Consider the following 22,431-nt stretch of genomic DNA (forward strand, 5'->3'; position numbering starts at 1 on the left):
TTGGTTACTTTACTTTAGTTACTGCTTTCAATTGTAATTGAATTACTTTACTTATTACTAAATTTAAAAAGTAACTTGTTACTTATTACTTTACTTTACTTTTCGCGGGAAAAGGGATTTTAACCAGTGTAGTGGCACAACTCATAATACACCTGCTTCCCCAGGTTGTAGGCCGGCTGTGTAAATGGCCTAATATTTTAATATTCAATATGTGCAAACTGTACCTCTATGGAATCCCTCATATAGGGCCTAGGCCTATTGTCATTCTCACATCTAAAATGCATTTCATGATTGCCCTGTAGTCCTATTTATAACAGTGTCAATAAATTTGAATCTAGTCTAACATTACGCCATAGAATAGAATAGAATAAAATAGAATAGACTTTTATTGTCATTTCAGCATGAAAATTGCCTTTGGTCTCACTGAATAAAAACAGAATGAGTAGGGTGAGGTGGCCATACCAAACAGAAATGTTGTAGGTAAGGACACCCTAGGCTTACATATTTCCTCTCCTCGATTTTGCAGCTTAGCTACTCCAAATCCTTTCAGTTTCCTGATTAAAAACGACCTTGGATTGTATGCATGAACATTATTATTAAGGATTCTACGAAATGCAGAATCCGTTCATGCTGGAAGACGGTGTGATCAGGCACATTTGAATAGACTGAAGAACGTGGCCTCAACGCAGTAGTTGCTTGCGCTGTTGTTCTCACGTTATTCCCAATTAGTCTACTTGATTCGCGCTGGCTGCTGCTGCAGACGGAGCTACCCAAACTGTTTTTTTTTAATTGTATCTAACCAATATGTCATCAGTGAGCACAACAGAGGCCATGGCATTTGCGATGGGTACAGCTGTTTCATTCATGCATTTGCGTAACGGTGGACTCGGAATGACTGTAGATTTAGGTGCCGTTTCCATGTAGCTGGATATTTTTATATGTGGATATTTTTTTCTCCTGCTTGTATTGGTTTTGCATTGGTTTTGGCCTTCCGTTTCCACGTAGCAGATATTTAAGAATCCAGGTGCAGGAGAAAAAAATATCCTGTTTAGGGGTCTGAAACGCATTTGTTACAATGGAGGATTTTTTTTTATCCACATGTTGCGTTTCCACCTAGCAGGAGAAAAATACCCTGCTAAAAAATATCCTGCTACGTAGAAACAGCTCCTTAACTGCGCAGCGAATCACTTTCACTTTACCTGGCGTAATGTTAGAAAAAAAATGATGGTGGAACTCCAAGCATTGTAGTATATGTTAAGCACATCACAGCGCAACGGGCTCATGAAACGAGGAAGGAACATCAGTCTGCGTGCGCGCGCTCTCACACACCCACACCCGAGAGCTCGAGAAGGGCTGGGGGAAAAAACAGCCCAGACAGAGAGCTTCGTGCATCTAGAACTAATATCAGCAAATCTGAAGATGAATTATAGGCTCAAATAACGAGTAACGACCGTTACAGCAGTGCAGTAACTATAATTACGTTACTGAAATTTGAAGAGTTAAGCTGGGCTTACACTGTGCGACTTTTGCCCCGATTTTGCCCCGATTTGGCACTCGCACGACTTTTTGAGAGTCGGCTGATTTCTTGCTCAATCGCAGGTCAATCGTGAGTCTCGCATCGTGCAGTGTACATGGGGTAACGACAAGCGATTTCGCCTCACGATCGTGCAATCGCAGGATCGCAAGAAAATCAAAACTGGTCGTGGCTCGTGCGTAAATCGCACAGTTAAAGCAGTGCTACGACCCGATTTGACACTTCACATGTACAAATTAATAGGGCCGTGCGATTCGCTGTTGAGCACGACCTCATCTCCACCTCAGGCGCGCATGTTCCCTCCTTCCCAGACCGGGGAAACATGCCTGTTACGTCGTACAGTGGAAGCATTTCGCGCGCATCCGACTGTCGGCTCGTGTAGTGAGGACGCGAGTCGTGAGCTGTGAACCTTTAAACAGTGAAATTCCATCGTGCAGTGTGAGCAGAAGCTTAAGACCCACGAGTGAAAATATCGCACAGTGTATGCCCGGCTTAATGCGTTACGTTCCTAAGTTACTGCCAAAGGTAATTAAATTACGTAACGACGTTACTTAGTAACACGTTACCCCCAACACTGAAAATCACCAACAGTCCACCGGGCAAATGCCCTGTATGCCTCATGGACAATCCAGTCATGGCTTGGCCTGTGTTGCTGGCTCTTGCTTCATCACCTACCCAATGAGCATGCATGGAACGACCGGAATTGAAGCGAAATTAAAGGTTACATGGCAGAGGAATAAAGTTATTCGGAATTAAAAATGAATAAACTACTCACTTTATTCAGAATTAAGTTTAATTAGGTTCTAAGCTGTATTCTATGAACTGCCCTGGCCCTTTAGGAAACTAGCTGGGTTTCAGAATAAAATGAGTTCTATGTTGAAAATGTTGAATAAGGGTGAATCCCATTACACCTCTGAGCCCTACGCCGATCCCCTTTGCCTCCGTTTTGCGCGTCCACATGTAGGCGTAGTGGCATCCCGATTCATGTTCAGACAGATGGGTAAGGGTTCGGCGAAGGGCTTTCCACCCCTCCACGCTGAGATTTTCCGACAGCAGACTCCGTGGACGGAGGGCTTCGAGAGGTTTCCCTGAATGCATTGCGAATTCATTTAAAAATTGGAGGCAAGCCGCGGCACCCACAACAGCACACAAGTTTAAGTATTTAGGTTTTAAAGTGGTAGTAATTATTCCATTGCACGAAGTTTAACATTGTCCTAATGTGTGATGGCCCTTTTCTCCGTGAAACGCACATGAACAAAAACGCTATTAACGTCAACCTAATGCATGGAATTAGTGACAGCTGTGATTGTCATTCCGTGATTGTTGAAGCGGCATCCCAATCCATAGGGGTTGCGTTTCAAGCCCTACACCTTGCGGCTTTGTTTGAAAGCACGAGGGGCAAGAGGAAGGCAAAGGCGTAGGGATGGAGATTAGTAATGGGAAAGGCCCTAAGACACGCCCATTTAGGAGACTGACATTGAGCCCACTTTGTTGCATTGACGTGACACAGAATAATTAGAATAATTAATAATTAGAATAATATTGAAAATGTTTACCTTTACCACTACAATTACTATTTCTACTTCTACTGAACTGCTACTGCTGTTGCTACTACTACTACTTCTACTACTACTACTGCACTACTAATAATACAGCTGCTTCTGATCTGGATCGTTGCTATAGTAACCTTTTGAGCATCAAGCTGTTTCCCGGGTGCCAGGATGAAGACGCTCTGGTCCACGGTGCTGAGGCCACAGAGAGAGCCCGGCTGGGCAGACAGCTGCAGAGAGCCCCTCTCCCCTGGGACGGCTGTAGGGGGCGAGAACTGCACTGACACCTGTGGACAGCACACACATACACATACAAACAGGTACATAAGTTATAATGTAATTACTGTTGTTTGGGATTGATATTCACCTTACTTTATACCGTATGTTTACTTTTAGCCTTTTACTTTTTGTCATCGTTTTTTTTTAAAGCGTCTTCAGCTCCCCTTGTATATACAGAGCCTTTTATCTTTTAGCAATCAAGGATATAACCTACGCTCAAGTAGCTACATTGTTTTAAATGTCCCCATAATAAAAACAGAATTTGGTAAAACTGCTTTTATTCATTGTGCCCCAACTCACTGGAATGAGCTTCAGAAATCTCTTAAGCTTGCTGTTTTTATGTCTGTAGCTGAGTTTAAAGCCTATCTTAATGACACTTTTAAATCTGTCTGCACTTGCTTTTAATCTTGTAATCTCCTTTTAATCTTGTTTTATGTTTATTATTTTATGGTTTTTATTGAGTAATTTTATCTCTTCATCCATATTTATCTGTTCTGTTTTGTCTGTGTCCTGTCTGTAAATGTAATTGTGATGTGTGCTGCCGCCTTGGCCAGGGCTCACTTGTAAAAGAGAATTTTATTCTCAATGTGATTTTATTTCCCTGGTTAAATAAAGGTACAAAAAAAATATAATAATAAATGTAACCATTGTAAAACACTTAAGGGTACGCAGAGAGACCAGACCTTCAATAAAGCAACAAAGCCAATCAAAAACCATTGGCCAAAGACCAATCTGTTGTCCAGGCTGTCGAAATTCTGACCAATCATGTATATTTCATAAATATCTGCCCAGGAATGTTGTATGAATTTAATATTGTGATCAAAAGAACCAAAGGTGACTATATAACTCCCTGTTGCAGTAACGCAAAAAAAAACCCACTTCAAGGACCCATACCTTGTTTCTGAAACACCTCTCAGTGGAGAACTGTCTGCTTTTAGCCAGAATTGTTTTACTGGGTAAGATGCAGTACACCATCACATGCACAGAGGGCGCCATCTCTGGCTGCACAGATAACTTGAAGGACTCTTGTCCTTTGATGACCAGCTGCCCACTGGTCACTGGAACCTGCATGACACCATGCTGGACAATCTCTCCTTTAGCGAAAACCTGGAACACACAGCACTTACTTTTAGAGAAAGCACAAGCTACTTGTGCACCGCGGTAGGGACTGTTTGGGAGAGGACATTGAGCATTACCGTCTAACACCTGTATTTTAACCAGCCTGCTGGCAGAGGTGTTAAAATTAAAAGTCGAAGTGAAAGAGAAGTTGTTAGCAGCCAGAAACTTGGGTAGTTGTCAATGGGAAATTGCAAATTGCTAACAACAAAGTAGCTAACTTAGATAGCAACTATGGTTTCGAGAAATGCACCCTGTACATTCAACCAACTCCATAATTAGGGTGACGCCACCTAGTGCCTTTGCTCAATTTCGTTTCACAACTACGAAGTCAGTTGAAACTGGCTAGCAGCAGCGAGCAAAACCGCAAATTTCATGTAAATGTAGACTGGCAAAACTGCTGTTGCAACCAACTTCCCAAATGTGTGCATATCAAATGCCTCTGGACGACACTACAACCAGTTACATACATAATTCTGAATAACACATGTGGCATGAATTGTCCTGAGTAACAAATGTGGTGAGAAGAACAATGCATGTTCATAACAGCGTCAGTCTGTGGATTGCATTCCCAAATACAGTATGTGGGGAGCCCTGAAGTGGTAGAGATAGGCAGCTTTGCCAGACTGACATGGTCATGAAATGTTTTGCAGCATAAAAGGAACTAAAGCCGGGCATACACTGTGCGATATTTTCACTTGTGGGTATTAAGCTCCTGCTCACACTGCATGATGGAATTTCACATTTCACATCTCACGACTCGCGTCCTCACACTATACGAGCCGACAGTCGGATGCGAGCCAAATGCTTCCACTGTGCGACGCGACAGGCATGTTTCCCCGGTCTGCAGAGGAGGGAACATGCGCACCTGAGGTGGAGATGAGGTCGCGCTCAACAGCAAATCGCACGGCCCTATTCATTTGTGCGTGTGAAGTGTCAAATCGGGTCGTAGCACTGCTTTAAATGTGCGATTTACGCACGAGCCACGAGCAGGATTTCAAACAGTTTTGATTTTCTTGCGACCCCACGATTGCGCGATCATGAGGTGAAATCGCTTGTCGTTACCCCATGTACACTACACGACGCGAGACTCACGATTGACCTGTGATTGAGCAAGAAATCGGCCCGACTCCCCAAAAAGTCTTTCGAGTGCCAAATCGGGGCAAAAAAGTAATGCCACAATACGAACACCAGGTGGTGTCATTACCATGAATTTCTTTGAATTTAAGCTACACCACCCATTGAGAGTACAGAGAACACCACCACCTAGTGTTCATAATATGGCATTATTTTGAATTCAAATTCATTCAATTTGGAATTTCGTACAAGCCTGGGACCCAGGCTATCATACTACACCCTACCGAACATACCATAAACATGATGTCCAGGGAGTGGCTGTTGAAGGTCTCCCCAGAGAAGGTGTACGTGACTGGGATGGGGGTCTCTGTGTCACAGGGGAGAGTGCCACTGACTGGACTGATGGCCAGGGAGCTGTACGTGGGTTTGCCTGGCCTCAGTATGGGGATTTATTTGGATTCAGAGTCATAATGTGGAGTAGTCTCACTGTAATGCAGGAGACTGTCGAATGAACTTGCCTAGAAAAGAATAAAGCTGGTGTTAGTAATTGTTCATTTGTGAAGACAGGAAGAACAAAATACATATTTTCGACTATTTCTATTTTCAATCAACCACTTTTGTCTGTCAAAATGACTTTCTTTAAGATTTCAGCTTACGGTGAGGTAAATCTCTCGAAAGATAGTAGCAGTGCTGAAAGAGAACTGGGCCATTCCATCAGAGTCTGTGGTGAGGGTCTGGATGAGGTCATTCCATAGTGGACCTTCAAATAGATAAACGGTTTGGAGAGCAAGGGGGGCACCATCATAACGGGTGAGTTTGATCTGTTGGGGGATGCAAACCATAAGCACGTGTGAATAATGAGAGATGTACACTTTTGTACACAGTAAAAAAATGTTGTGTTAATTAAACACAGAGTACTCTTTTTCATTCACAGAGTCTCTTCAACATACATGTAGTTACAGACACAGACAAACACAGAGACAAAAAGGAAAATAAATGTACAAAAAACACATTAAGAAGAAGAAGAAGAAGTATACATAAAACGTATTATGAGATTAAAAAAAGTAGCCTATTTGCTGCATAGTCAGAAACAATGGCCCTCCTCTGTGTATACTGTATTAATTTCCCTCTTAAAATTCTCTAATGAGGGCAGGGAGTTCATACATAATATCTTCTGCAACTCATTCCATAGGTATGGGGCATAAAAAGAAAAGCCTATTTTCCCTAATTCAGTGTGAGGATTACAAGACTGTAGTACTAACTTGTGTGAGGAACGTGTGCCATAAGATAAAGTACAAAAAGTCAATAAATTACAGATATAATAGTCAAGTCAAGTCAAGTAGGTTTTATTGTCAATTTCTTTACATGCACTGGTCATACAAAGAATTTGAAATTACATTTCTTGCTTTCCCATACAGACATAGACTAATTAAGGTAAGGACATAGACAGTATAGACATAGACAGTACTTATACATGGACTTAAGACAGTATGGACATAGACAGTGCTCATACAGACATTTAAAGTGCAAGACTGGACAACAGAAGACTTGTAGAGGACATACATTAAGAGGTATTTGTTGTGCTTTTGTGCTTTTCCTAAAAAAAAGTCCTTTATAGCGTTCTGACATGGTAATAGTAGCATTTTGAAGAAAATAAATATAAAAAAGGTCTGTCAAGTACACCAGCAGCAGTGTGTGTGTGTGTGTGTGTGTGTGTGTGTGTGTGTGTGTATGTGTGTGTATGTGTTTAGTGCAGGTAGAAGGTGCGGTGTGCGTCTTGTGTGTGTGTTCGTGTGTCTGTGTGTGTGTGTGTGTGTGTGTGTGTGTGTGTGTGTGTGTGTGTGTGTGTGTGTGTGTGTGTGTGTGTCAGTGTGTGTATGTTTGGGTTTAGTGCAGAAAGTGCAGTGTGCTTGTGTGTGTGTGTGTGTGCGTGTGCGTGTGCGTGTGTGTGTGTGTGTGTGTGCATGTTTTGAGTTAGTGCAGGTTGAAAGTTCAGTCACAAGTATAGTAGTGCAGGTGGAATGTTCAGTCGCAGATATGGTGGTGGGGGATGGGGGGGGGGTTGTCAGTGGCCTTGCTGGGAAGGGAATAATAGGGAAGTTTGCCCAACAGTGCCTTTGCAATAAAAAAGTAACATATGCAATTCACGCCTTAAATACAAGGATGGCCATTGGACTTTAGAGTACAGATCACAATGGTCAATTCTTGAGGGGGCACCTGTTACAAATCGCAGTGCAGAATGATAAACTGCATCCAGCTTCTTGAGGAGACATAAGGGCGCATGCATATAAATTGTATGCCCATAATCCAACAGAGAAAATTACTTTGAACCAGTCTTTTTCTTGCTAAAAATTTTTAAAAAAAAACTCGAACGAAAATAAAAACCAACCTTAGGTCTTAGCTTTCTTAAAAGACCAAATACACTGCAACCAAATACACTGAAGAAGATGTTAAACGGACTCTTTAAGTGTTGAATGCACACTGTAGTTTTACTGTGTAGTCATTGACTGCTGATTCTTAAAGGAACAGTCCACCCTTTTTTGATTTTCACATATTTGCAGTATTTCCAAGCATTATTCATGAACGTGCTTTCCTGACATGACTAAACATATATTTGGTCTAACACCCTTTATGACAACTGTGGAAAACATTGGATTGATCAATTTTGACGTCAAGCAATCAAGCTAACCAAATAGATAGCTTAGCATTTTACTGGGCATGTTGTCTGATCAGGTACAATCTACAAAACACGTTATATTCTACTGATATTGCAACACTGTGGTGTGCCGTCGTTACAGTCATACAGTAAAACAGAAATCAGCCGTATTGGCAATATACGAGGTAGTTTAGGAATATTTGGGGCTTTCAGCTTGTGACGGTCATGTAGGCTAATTTAACCCTACAGTATATGGTCGCCTGTTGTTTGGTACATAACATTTGAAGACCTCGGCCACACCCACAAAATGAATAATTATCTGAAAAACCACTTGTTTGCAAGGATTCACTGGTCTGCTGCCCTCTAGTGAAGGTTGTATGTCTTACGGCTGCATTGGTTGTGTGACCATTTCTGTTTTTGGAGGTATAACTGTCAAAACTGTCAACAAGGTTAGGTATAGCCTTACCCAAATATTGTCATTCATAGTTCAGTATGACCCTTCCCTTTCTGAGAGTAAGTCATTACTGTAGTAAGTCTTTATATTTTTTTACATCATGTTGTAGAAAAAAGGGTTACAATGCCATGTATCAAATTTGATACATCAGGCGTTGGTGGGAATTTGCCATATAATGCATTTTGCCATAGGGAAATGTAATTCATATCATGGCAAGCATTTCACAAAACACATATCTTTTATTTTATTTCAAAAGTTGCAAATAAAATAAAATGTATTGCATATAAATTGCATAGAAATGAATGGTTAAATGGTCCAATTGGTAGTAATGGACCTATATATTGAATTTCCCCATCCAAAATGAATGATGATCTATATCTCACTCATGAAGAGGGTGTTAAGTGTTCAATCATCTATTTTTTTGCATACACAGATTTTGCCCACCCAGGCTGCGGGAAATGTATTTAAAGGAACAGTCCACCCTTATTGATTTTCACATATTTGCAGTATTTCCAAGCATTATACATGCATGTGCATATCATTTTCTTCTCAGTTTTTCCAGAACTTAGATTTATTAGATCAGAATTATTAGCATGGCTTAACATAATCACTGGAAGTGAATGGGGGCATTAGCATCAAGCCACAAATGATCACAGGACAGGATTAAATAGCTGTTTTGCACTCTGGTGAATTTTACATTAATTTTAAAGTATTTGGCTATACTGTTAAACTAGGCAATGGAAACACATAGACTGAAATTATATGCACATTCATGAATAATGCTGGGGGAAATACTGCAAATATGTGAAAATCAAAAAAGGGTGGACTGTTCCTTTAAAGATAAACCTCACATTAAATTGTCAGACATCTTTTCTGAGCTTTAAATGCATTAAAAGTCATTTTTCATTGAAATAAACACGATTGAAAATTAAAAGCCTGATGTATCAAATATGATACATTTTATGTCTCAAAAACGGTCAAAAAGTTTAGCTTTTTTTACATTTTGTTTAGGGGTCAAATATTGAGGTAAATCCCCCCAAAAAATAGAGTTTTCCATCTATGCTTTCATGGTTCAGACCTTATAGGGAACATGGAAAATTATCATACTGTTTATTTATAAGTGGCAAATTAGAGATAGTAGGGTTAAGACTGACTTTTTGACTGCTGATCCAAGAATTTACAGACATTCTCATTTCAATTCTGTAGAATGATAACCAAACCCTTTCAGAAATTCTTCATGGTAAGCTGCATCTCTTACCTTCCCATTCAAAACAGCTCCCTCCTCAATTATATTTGGTGTATCGATGAATGTCAGTTTTCCAAGTTTGTATTCCAAGCCAATATCTCTGCTGTCACCCATAGTGATACCTAGAGGCAAATACAATAAATATAGGCCTAAGTAAAGTAAGGTAGACACAGGTTCCTTGGGTCAACAAAACCTTTGTGTGATGCATATGATAAACTCACCAGTGCCTTCCTCAGCTACAGTGGCTTGGAATGTTAAAGCATGTTTAAACATTGGGTCGGGCTGGAATAACGGTGCCATGCTGAAAACGTGAGAGGCACAACCAGTGGCATCCATCTGTGGTGAGAACAGAAACACGTTTTGTTTTGCATGGCATGGATTACTCCGCCTCAGTAGCATCTTTTGAAATTCATTCATTTAAAACAAAACAGCAATCTCACAGGTTTTACATATTTGGTTTATTTTTTGTATCAAAAGCACTGATATCAAAGAAAGGACCAGCCCAAGGTCAGTTAACCTGTAAAGTAAATGGGAAGAAGTATTTCATTCCAGAGAATATATTGGCAATAATGAAGTATAGATGAACTCTTCGGTTAGACTTTACTTTACGGATCGCTAATAAGGTGGTCATTTTGTGTTAATTTCATAGTTATTTCATAGTTATTTCAGGATAATAACTGTTTGTTTTTAGTAACAACAGCAAAATAACCATACAGTTTCCAGTGCATTGTGTGTGTGTGTGTGTGTGTGTGTGTGTGTGTGTGTGTGTGTGTGTGTGTGTGTGTGTGTGTGTGTGTGTGTCTGTGTGTGTGTGTGTGTCTGTGTGTGTGTGTGTGTCTGTGTGTGTGTGTGTGTGTGTGTGTGTGTGTGTGTGTGTGTGTGTGTGTGTGTGTGTGTGCAAAGTGTCACCGTGCTGCGAGTCATCAGGGTGTCACCACAATGCACTGGAAACTGTATGGTTATTTTGCTGTTGTTACTAAAAACAAACAGTTATTACCCGGAAATAACTATGAAATAACTATGAAATTAACATGAAATTGCCACCTTATTAGCGATCTGTAAAGTAAAGTGTTACCAACTCTTCCATGGGCATCATCACCATATTGTTCCATGGGTGTCACCATTTTAGGGGGACACGTGCATCTGAGTCACGCATGTGCAAACTTACAGCATGAAGTGTTGAGCACGAATGAACTTAAAGGACAAGTGCGCTATTTTGAAAATTGACCCCCTTTTCTGAGTTGTCTGCAAAGTTTTAGAGTCTCCCTCACCGTTTGTTTCAGCTTTGCTGCTATCTCTGTTATTTGGATAATTTGGACTTGGTCTCAACCGGCTTTAGAATGGCCGTCTATGGGCATGTGCAAATATGTTTTCAAAACCACCCTAAACATTTGTTTTCAAGGCTGTGCAACTTACCAAGTTCTCAGGGGTATTCACTGATATTCCACAACAGTTTATGTTGCTAAACATGGCTTCTGATGTGTTTTATGTATCATGTTGTGAATACGTTTTACGCCATATTTGGCTTTCAAACTTGATAGGGAATGCCAGTGGACACTCCAAACTACTTAGCGAGATGCTTACTTTTGAAAACAAATGTTTAAGGTGTTTTTTAAGAACATATTTGGACATGCCCATAGGCAATGTAAAGCCAATTTAGACAAAATCTAAAGTAGCCAGCAGTAAACAACGAAAAAAAACGGTGAGGGGGACTCTAAAACGTTGCAGATAACCCAGAAAAGGGGCTTAATTTTGAAAATACTGTGGTTGCCCTTTAAACAGTTCATGGCAAAAGACAAAGAAGTGACTTCCGTTCCCCCAATAATGATGGCAGCAAAGACATGTGGTCGTTCTACACATTTGTAAATAAGACTTCTTCCCATGTTCTTTGGTGTTTACCTCCAGCGACACAGCAGAGCAAGGTGGTTTATTTTGATATCCTCGCTTGACTTTCCGACATAGGGACATGGAAGCGGTCCCTGCTACAGGCTGGCCAAATGTGTATCTGGAAACAAGGGAGGGAGAGACATCAAAATATGGTCCTTCATACATCGAAACAAGGGAGGGAAAGACATCAAAATATGGTCCTTAGCACCGCTTTTAACACATGATGAGATTTCCAGGTCATTAAGATGACAATGACCTGGCTCTCGCCAGATGAATGTGGTTCAACCTTGTTCCACATAGTACATCTGTGTGTGTGTGTGTGTGTGTGTGTGTGTGTGTGTGTGTGTGTGTGTGTGTGTGTGTGTGTGTGTGTGTGTGTGTGTGTGTGTGTGTGTGTGTGTGTGTGTGTGTGTGTGTGTGTGTGAACTTCCTGTAGTTCCTGTGTAAAGCGCTTTACAAATCATGTATTCATGTAAATCATGTATTATAATTTATTATTATTGTTATTATTATTATTACTATTATTATGAATATTCATCAGATATGCATGCTGCCCTCTTTGGCACGTACTTGCCACAGACTTCCAGTTTTAATTCTTCTGCACCAATACGGATCTTCTCTGGGGTGTTCACAACAGCTGCAAACTTGGGGAGTACTAAGAGAAAGAGCAGTCATTAGAATATGCATGATGCCATCCGAGACTTTGTTTGTGAATCTGCGTTGCGCCCCTTTTTCGGGGAAAACAAACTGAATGTGTCATTAACTTACATGCAACATCGGCTAGCCTAAATCAGGGGTGTCAAACTCAAATTGACTGAGGGCCAAAATCAAAATCTGGAACCAAGTCGTGGGCCGAACTCAACAATTATGGACTAAAATTGTGCATACATGCACTTCATACTCAAATTTCACTACAAATTTCACATACACTCTTTCCCATCATATTTGTCTGTTCAAATGTGTCTGCACATCCTGTGATACAGCAAATTTCATGTTCAAGTTGTGTTACGCTATACATTAATGGTGTATGTGCCAACTGTAATAGACATTTGACATGATCTCGCAGGCCGAATAAAATGGCTCTTTTTTGACATCGAGTTTGACATCGGCTAGCCTAAATAAACTCAGCCCATGCTTCAGCCACGGCTGTTTGGCTATATTATTTGAACAGTGCATGCTTCAGCCACGGCTGTTTGGCTATATTATTTGAACAGTGCATGCTTCAGCCACGGCTGTTTGGCTATATTATTTGAACAGTGCATGCTTCAGCCACGGCTGTTTGGCTATATTATTTGAACAGCCGACAACACAAGACATAAAGGTCTTCACCAGCACGTCATACATGTACATCTCACACAAACTGGACACATAATCTATATTCTGTACATTCAAAATGTATCGTTGTCCCAGTAATTAGGCTAATCATTAACAGTTCTGCACATATAGGCCTACATTTTAAATTAAATTAAATCTGCACAAAAAATTATGTTGATTAGTGAAGAACCTAAAAAAACATGCTCAATACTGTAAATACTATACACTTACCATACTGTTTGACTTCAAATTTAAGTGATTTTTGGCCATGTTGAGCGGCGACGTTGAGGGTGTAAATGCCTTGTGCAGCCTCTGGGTTTAAGCCATAGGAGAGCTGCACTATCTTGGTCTCTGATGTCAAGTTGTGCCACTGTCCAATGGTGTTCTGGCGGCTATCCTGTCAAGAGGAAGCACTCAGAAGTTGTGAAACTGAAATTGGACAATGGACAAAAAACTAATATGGGATTGTTAAGAATAAGGAGAAACTATGACATTGCCAATACTTACCACCAGAGTGACAAGATTGTACTGTAAAAAAAAAAAACATTAAACATGTTTTGCAAATAGTAATACTATCGCTGTTTAACTTTGTTCCTTTAAACGTAGTTTGGTCCACAATATACTGAACAAGGATCGTGGCGACTCATGGCAGTTGAGATGTGTCTCTCACCGTTTCACTGAGGGGAATGAAGTTGGTGTCCATGGAGACCAGCCTGAAATGCACTGTGGGTGCGACAATACAGTGAGAATCACTACACTTTTACAATAATAATAATAATAATAAAAACAATAATAATAATAATAATAATGACTTATATAATAATATAACATGTATTATTGTATATATTACATGATAATGACGTTTTGAATAGCACCTTTCAAAATACACAAGGTCGCTGAATAAGGTCTGGGTTTGGTTGTACTGTATGTGTGAAGGTGTGTGTGCTTGTGGAAACTAGCAGCCAAAGGCCTGAAAGGAAAGATATGTTTTGAGGTGCTTTTTGAACATGGCCAGTGAAGGGGCATTTTGAATGTGGTTGGGTAGTGCATTCCAAAGGGTGGGAGCAGCTACTTAGAAGGCTCAGTCACTGATGTCATCATCATTTTGGGACTGTTACAGTGGACACACGGGCATCAAACATTTTGGAGGCAAAAAAACACGAGCTGAGGTGCACAAACTGGACAGAGAAAATGAAACGTCCAGCAGCCGTGTAGATCCGTATTTGTCTGTGCTCTTCACACAGGTCATTTCCCCTCTAAACTCATCTGGAGATGAGATGTTTCAGCTACAGTAATTGGATGGACGGGACAAATCTTCAGGTCTTTTACTTTACGAACCTGAGATGTCCACATCTGACTCTTACTCTGACTGCAACTAAACCTGTTCACAGAAAAAAAAAAGTTAATATCCTTTAGAGCAGTGATTCTCAACCTTTGTTGAAGAAAGCCCCCCTTCACTTCACCATACACCTGCCAGTATTAAAAAAACAAAGTAGACTTAATGTCCCCATTTGCAACTGAGTGCACCATTCCCCCACGGTCTCCTTCTCAACGCCCCCAAGGGCCCTCTAATGCCCTATAGAGCCCCCGTTGAGAAACACCAGAAAGTGTATTGAGTCCCAGAGTGCGCGCTTGAATCACTTTAACACTGATTCTTTTTTTACAATATATATTTTGGTCATTTTGACTTTATTTATGACAGTATAGTGAAGATGGTGACTGGAAGCGAGTAGGGAGAGAGAGAAACGGGAAAGGGCTGGCAAGAGCCCAGTCTCGGGAAAAATCAGCTGAATGCTTTGTGGTGCCGCTACGATATAGCCTTATTTTTCGTAGTTGAGCAACACACGCTGTCGTCGAAAGTGGGTGAGAGAGAGCGAGTGAGAGAGAGAGAGACCACCCGAGCAGCGTGCATTCCGGGAGGGGAGCGCTGTCGTTGTGTCAGCTTCATGCCATGTCTCCCTTCCTCCAACATTGTCCCTAACCTTAACCCTAACCCTAACCTTAACCCTAACCCTAAACTTAACCGTAAATCACTTGTTTGAAATGTTTGATTTCCGTCGTTTCCAGTTAGCCTTCACTCTCGCTTGATTGTTGATGTCCGTCCGCATTATTCTTCCCCCCAGAACCAAACTACCGCAATTGTCAGTTCCCCCTTTCGTCACCCAACCACGAGAAACGAGGCTATTCGTAAAGGCACCACGAGGCTTAAAGTTGATTTTTTTCAGTTTTTCTCGTGAAGAATTCATGAATGGCCAGAGTTACGGTTGCTGGCAAAGGACCCAGGCCGGGATTCGAACCTGGGTTGGCCGATTAACAGAAGAGTTCCCTACCATTAGGCCAGGGTAGGGCCAACACTGATGTTTTTTTAAAAAAATGTGTGCTGTGATATTTACCTGTCTGGCTGGGGCTATAGATGGGCTTGTCCGTCTGGATGAAAGTGATGGGAGCAGGTTTCCGGCGGACTTTAACAAGTCTCTGTTCAGTCCAGAGACTAGTCTGACCTTTCACCTCCACTGTCATGCTCTGCACAGAGTCCTTGTTTACAGACGGAGTCTGTTGGAGATACAGGATAAATACGGTACCAATATTTGGTAATGATCAACAGGTAACAAAAAAGGGTGCTGAATGCCTAAGCCTTTTAAAGAAAAGTTGCCCTCAGTCTATAAAAAATGAAATAGCTCAGCGTCTGAAGCACATAAAATAATTAGGCGAGTACATCTATGCAAAAAAAAGACCTAACCCCAAAAAAATTGATACAAAAGGTTTTTCAACTGATTTTGTTACCTCTAAGTGTCCTTAATAACATACTAAAAATCTAGGAAAATCTGACTTCAGGAAAGGTGTCATTTTCAAGATCAAAGTTTTTTTAAATAAAGGTTACTACATGATAATTACATTGGCATGAACTAACATGTTTTCAGGATCTGTTTGTTTGGAGTGCTGTTTGGGTGGATAAAGACACTACTGCTATGATAATATCCATGTACTGTTTGTCAGGGCACATCATCAGTGATGAATCATGGTGTCACTAGGTATTTTGGGTCTTTCAGCAGCTGTACTGAATAGTAGGGTTTAATATTTTTCCCGAAAATGGCATGAATCAAATCCCGGGATCTGACGGCCCATTTCCCGGGAATCCCGGGAAATCCCGTTTTTTTTTTTCTTTTCTTCAAATTTTTTGATCTAGTCATGTACAGGCTATAATTCAACTGTTCCTCCCAAACTGGCATTTTGTAAGTTGTTACTGTTTGTATCATTATTGGGAGAAAGGAATTAAGATTAAGCTCTCCTATCCACCAACACAATAATAATGAAGTGTAAGATGATGTGCGCAGCATGCAGCGCTTATCAATGACGGTGGAGCTCACGACTTTCACCTATAAGTTTGATGCAACAGTGGGTTGGCTATTTTCCATTAAGGAATTGTGTTTGAGGTTGTGCGCAAAATCATGGCACATTGTCCTTCACCTGTGGATAGTATACACGTCTACCGCCAGCTTCATGAGAACAATGTTTCACTGTCGGCTACTGTGATAAGCGGTGGGAAATATAGCCTATGCGATGTCATCTCAATAGTGGAGTTCCGTGCATGGGATTTCATCTGGGTCAGTCAGAAATGGCAGTTTGCTTTAGCGCCAGGAAGAGTGTTTTTTCAAACAAGAAAACTGGTTCATCATAGGCAGGTATGCATGGCTAAACTGACTTTACCGTTTGCCCAAGTGCTATCGTTTTCCTCTGGTAATAGCACCGGGCGTCACTACAGTTAGGTGACCTCGCGCGCATAATAAACCCATTAAAATATAGGCATAGACTTGAGTGTCTTTCAGAGCAATATGAACCAATCAGCTCGGCTTTGCAACTAAACAAAATACTTTCCTGATGTCTACTTAACTAAAATAAGCTGCATTTTGTCTAATATTTGGAGACATCGCCTTGCCCTTTCTGCAGAGCGATTTTGGGAAGCGCCTCTCTCGTTCTCTCTCTGGTTCTCTCGCTCACACACAAAGCGACGCTTGCACTCTTCGCAAGACATACCGTATGTCACTTGACTCATCTTGTTGGATAGACCAGCCAAACTTGCAAGCTAGATAGCCAATAGTTTCGATTGTGCTGCTTGGAGAGGAGGCAAAATTGGTACAATTTAGGCTGCATGAAAGCATACACGTTAACTTTCACGTTGTGCGATGGATGGAGACAAGTTTGGAATCGCTCCCTCTCTCACCCTCTCTCGCTCACACACACACGCGCGACGTAATTCTCTGCACTCTTCGCAAGACACTTGACTCGTCTTATTGGATACCATCCAAACTTGTAAGCTAGATAGCCAATAGTTTCGATTGTGCTGCTTGGACTGGATGTAGGCTATTTAAACTGTTAAAATTTAGGCTGCATTAAAGCATCCACACGTTTCAACTTTCACGTTGTGCGATGGGTGGAGACAAGTTGGGAATCGCTATAAGTTAGAGATTTTTTTAAACATGGGCTGGCAAGATGTAAATGACCTGCACTGCTTGAAAAAGACGATCGACTATGTGCCTCAGGCATCTTAAATACTAAAAACTAATAGGCGGATGGCGGGCGGATTCGGTTTTGGAAATTGGAGAAAAAACATTAGGGCGGGTGGATTAGAAATTCTGAGAAGCGGTTGCGGATGAAATAATACGTCAACCGCGCACCTCAGACATTGCTGAAATGGGCCTGTACTGCTGCTGCTTAAATGAGCCTGAAGTGTTACCGCTGCTAGATGGCACTGTTGCTTATGTTGCTGGGACAACAAATAGACACGCACTTAATTTTTTTCCCGGTTTCCCGTCATGGCTTTCCCGGGAAACGGGAAATTGTTTTGATCAGATTTCCCGGGAATCCCGGGTCCCGGGATTAAACCCTACTGAATAGACAGGAGCCACTACATGTGTAAGTAGAGGGCAAGGTGAAGCGGTTGGTACTGGAGACAGACAATGTCCTGAAAGGACATAGGGCTTTAGCATAGCTTTCGGGTAAGCCAGAGTAGGGCCTGTTGTAGCTTCATAGGCAAGGGTCAGGGCCTTGTATTCAATTAGGGCATGAAAAAGAGGACATGACTGGGAAACTGAGGCTATGTGGTCAGAGAATGATAGATGGTCATCAACAATGACACCTAGTTTTGTTGTGGCCTTATTTGAGGCAACAGTAGCAGAATCCATATTGAGCTCGATATCATGGCAACCTAAATCTTTGGCTGGGATCACCAGCAGTGCATTTGGGCGAGGCTCAACTGAAGGTTGCATTTCTTCATACTTGTGGATAGTTCAGAGAGGCAAGCGGAAATGTGTGTGACCGCGTGGAGTCATCTGGCACAAAGTAACTGTGCTTCATCGGTGTAACAGTAGTATGAGAAGCTGTGAGAACAGATAACATTGCCCAGTGATGTGGTGTACATGGCAAATAGGAGTCCCAGCACCAGCCCTTAGGACACCTCTGTGGAGAGGCTATGATTTGAGGACAGCTGATCTTGCCCTTGATACATGCTAAGAATGATACCACCAGACTCAAAGAATGTCTGGAAGAACTTGAGACACATAAAACTCAATTATTTATCTAAGAGAGATGTTAAATAATCATGTTTTGAAAAGAAATGCTAGCTGGTGTGTCTGCACAAAGATTTTTAGATTTACTACAAAACAAAAAGAGATGTCCATAATCTCTTCTGAAGATATCTTCTGGCTTACTAGAAACAAAATAGAAGAGTAATTTTGAGCTTGGCTTTTTCAGATTTTGAGGTTTTGCATTTTGAAATTTAATGCATATTTAATTAGATATAGTCCAATTACCATATTAAAACATAACAATTCAGAAAACTTGCAATACATTTTTCTCTCACAAATATGTGAGTAATCACCGGATTAAGTTTCATGGTGATATCGGCAAGCTAAATTTTTTGGCGTATTCACCTGGAGTGTCTCTTGACCCTTATAATAAGCCTATGGCAGCTATGTTGAAAAAACTCATTTCCCAAAGTCAGATTTTACTAGATTTTTAGTATGTCATTTAGCAGGTCCAATAGTAATAGAATCCATAAAAAAACCTTTTGTATCAATTTTTTTGGGGTTAAACCCTAAATGTACTCGCCTACATGCAATAAGTTGATTTAAACATTAAGACCCTCATATTGCATTAGAATGTGTTCCTTCAGCTCTAACATAATAAGATTTTAATAACATTGTCTCAAATCTCATGACCCTGAATGTTGCATCATTCAACTCCAGGCGCCAGGGCCAATGTTGCACAATGCAACATCCAGCATCAATGGGTTAATCATCATAATACTGTGTTTGTTCTTGTTTTTGTTGTTTCTACTGCTACTACCTGAATAGTGAAACAGCTGTGAAATTCCTTGTCTGATGTCTCCTGGTGCAAAAGCTTCTTCTCCTCTCCATCTGACAGATAGACTGACATGAGCAGAGTCTCGTTGGGACTCAGCAAAGTGGCACAGACTTTGGCTTCAGACCCTGATGTTATGTGGGCAGGAAACATCACCAGGAATGATCTGAAGAGGAATGAAAACGTGTATGTGTTGGGAAGCACAGGCAATCCAAACCACTCAAATAGATATAGAGATACAAGATACAAGATAATTATTTCATGTGTACATGAATTCCAGAATTCATGTGCAATGAAAAGCTTCCATGCTCAGACAGTCCCCAAAAACAGGAAAAAGGAAAAAGTAGTAGTTGGAAAAAATATTTTTAAAAGGTTTAAAAAGTATCTGCATTTAAAAAAGGCAGGTTTGAGGAAAAAGGGAGAGATGATTAGTGAAGGAGTGGTTTCATTTCTATGGTGGTTTGGAGTTCAACAGTCTGATGGTTTGAGGAAAGAAGCCAGATATATAGATATAGTTGCTACCTTTACATGAGACATTTAATTCGGAAATGAACTCACTTTAATTCTGAGCAAAGTTTAATTCGGCTTTGAAAGCGTCATGTAAACACTTCTTTATTCGGAATTAAATGAAAGATCAAAGTACACTCAACGGAACTATTTAATTATGAATTATTCATTCTGAATTAAACGTCATGTAAACGTAGCCAGAGGATAGTGCCGTAGACATAGTGGATAGTGAAGTAGATGTACACTGTAGTGAATAGTGAAGATGAAGCACAAGACAATTGGCAGCCAGCAAGTGGCCAGCAAATTAAAGTCAATAACTACACTCCACTAGTACATTTGTGTTATCGTACAGAGAGGTGTCAAAAGTCAAAGTAGAAGTACATTGATGGTGTGAGTACTTTATACAACACTGGCACTTACTACCTACCTGTTAGGCAAGTTATATCACTGTAGTCATATAGACTATGCTGTTACTGGAAAAAAATAAAAACCTAAAAAGAAAATTCATCTCAAATTTGACCCAACCAGCACAGAATCATCCGATTACCTACTGTAACTGCATATCAATTACTTTAGTTACCTTTGTTGAAAAGGGTGGCAAGGGTTTTTTTTTACTTCTACTTTTACTTTAACTATCTCTGAAGTGAATAAATCTGTAGTAGGCTACAGTATGAACTCACGTTTCAGGGGTTTGCGTGGAGACACAGAGTGCATAGAAGCTCAGTATCCCCCCAGCAAGTAGCATTGTCCTGGACGTGATGAGGGCCATTCTGTTGAGTGGAGCCTGGACAGTCTCTCACACTCACACAAGTGTAGTGCAGCTCAACTGATAGGCCTACGTATGTACACAATACTGCCAGGTTAATGGTTCCGTTTTTCATCTATTTGAATGGTCTAAGTCCAGTGACTCATACAGTCATGTCAGTAATCTCCTCTGAGGACACACCGGGGTCCATTCCCGTAACTACCACACAAAAAACACAGACGTCATGTCTAGGGGTGACCAGATTTTTGTAGTCTGACCTGATTTTAGTCTGGGCCCTCCCCCAGAAATGTTTTTTTAGATGCAATTTCCTGCATTCTAATCAATTTTAGGGGGAGGAATGACAAATCGCAACTGACTCCTTCAGACTTTCTATACAAGAGATGGCTGCCATTAATTGTGGCAGGTAAACATGTAGGCCTAATCTTTTCCATATGAAGAGTTCAGATGCAAAACCCCCTAACTCCATTTCTGAAGACCTGCACTTCTATATTTGGGTGGGAGACGTGACGCCTTGTTTTTTCGTAACATTGGTTAAAAACCTACAAAACTGTTATTTTTCCTTTAAAAAACAAATGTCAATGAAAGAAGATGTGGTACATTATGTTTCATGTTAGTCTTAGATGAGAAGAAACACTTTTGTTAAGATTTATGTAAAGGTTTATATGTCAAATATCCTGCGGTGTGACTGTAACATTAATGAAACCTGGAATTTAATATATATATAAATTAACCAACAACATTTTGAATAATGTATGAAGCATTTGGCATGATTGCATAAATATTAACTTTATATTAAGATATGTGAATGTGAAAAAAACTCAAGACAGTAATATTAACTACAAGTTCAATTTCGTAACACAAATTGCGTCCTGTGGGGTGACATGTATGTCAATGTTTGTGAATGGGCAGCTGCAAGGCCAACTACAAGGATCTTAAAGACTGGCTCCTAACCAGTCAGTGTCTCAGTTATTGGAGAGTGCTGTGAAAGTTTAAGGTGACTCTTAAGCTCTTAATATGTCTTCATATTGCAATCTTTCTGTCACGCAATGCTTAGGTTCATTTTATGGTGTCCTGTGGTGTGACTGCTCTTATAAGAGGAAAAAAAGTTTTTTATAAATGAAAACACACATTAAGATTAAACACAATATCATTATCAAGTTAGCATGAGCTCAGATGTCAGTCATGTATTCAACAGTATTAAAATGGTCATAATGCAGTGAATTTCCTGTGGTGTGACTCCATTTTCCTGCTGTGTGACATGCCTATGCAATGTGTTGATGCAGGACACATTTTCCCAAAAATGGCAAAAAATAAGGTGAAATTCCACAGAACACTAAGTGCTTTATTTTTTCTATTTTTTCCAATTTTTATCCATCATTTTTTTCAGGAATTTGAAAAACTTTTTTTTTTTTTTGCGTTACGCCCTTAAACGTCAACCACCCATTTTTAGAGAACCCCGTTGTTGGTTTGGTTTATATTCATGTACTTGATAATACATATAAATAGTTACACTACATAAATAAAATAATAAAATGTGCAATTTTGATAGCTTTGCATTTAAGGGACACTGTGTGAGATTTTTAGCTATTTATTTCCAGAATTCATGCTGCCCATTCACTAATGTTACCTTTTTCATGAATACTTACTACCACCATCAAATTCTAAGTATTCATTATGACTGGAAA

General features: G+C 40.4%; 2 protein-coding genes across 2 annotated transcripts in view; both read right to left on the minus strand.

Annotated features, from left to right (window-relative positions):
• LOC134455398 (alpha-2-macroglobulin-like) overlaps positions 1-5,997 on the minus strand; it is a 33,119-nt gene extending 27,122 nt beyond the window's left edge. The window contains exons 1-3 of the mRNA XM_063206419.1: positions 5,850-5,997; positions 4,258-4,470; positions 3,222-3,371 (exon numbers count right to left, since the gene is read on the minus strand). Of these exons, the coding sequence (XP_063062489.1) occupies positions 3,222-3,371; positions 4,258-4,470; positions 5,850-5,858 (372 nt within the window). The 5' untranslated portion in view covers positions 5,859-5,997. The remainder of the gene's footprint in view (positions 1-3,221; positions 3,372-4,257; positions 4,471-5,849) is intronic.
• Positions 5,984-20,824, minus strand: LOC134455397 (alpha-2-macroglobulin-like protein 1). Its single transcript, XM_063206418.1, has 12 exons — positions 20,661-20,824; positions 19,459-19,639; positions 15,507-15,666; positions 13,784-13,836; positions 13,621-13,641; positions 13,345-13,510; positions 12,370-12,454; positions 11,812-11,917; positions 10,134-10,248; positions 9,925-10,034; positions 6,213-6,377; positions 5,984-6,074 (listed from the first exon to the last, which is right to left on the minus strand). Exons 1-12 carry the CDS (start codon positions 20,747-20,749, stop codon positions 6,006-6,008), a joined length of 1,320 nt encoding a protein of 439 aa, XP_063062488.1. The 5' UTR covers positions 20,750-20,824; the 3' UTR covers positions 5,984-6,005.
• Between the last annotated feature and the right edge of the window lie 1,607 nt (positions 20,825-22,431).

This window comes from Engraulis encrasicolus, chromosome 9 (genome assembly GCF_034702125.1).
Source record: "Engraulis encrasicolus isolate BLACKSEA-1 chromosome 9, IST_EnEncr_1.0, whole genome shotgun sequence".
Taxonomy (NCBI): domain Eukaryota; kingdom Metazoa; phylum Chordata; class Actinopteri; order Clupeiformes; family Engraulidae; genus Engraulis; species Engraulis encrasicolus.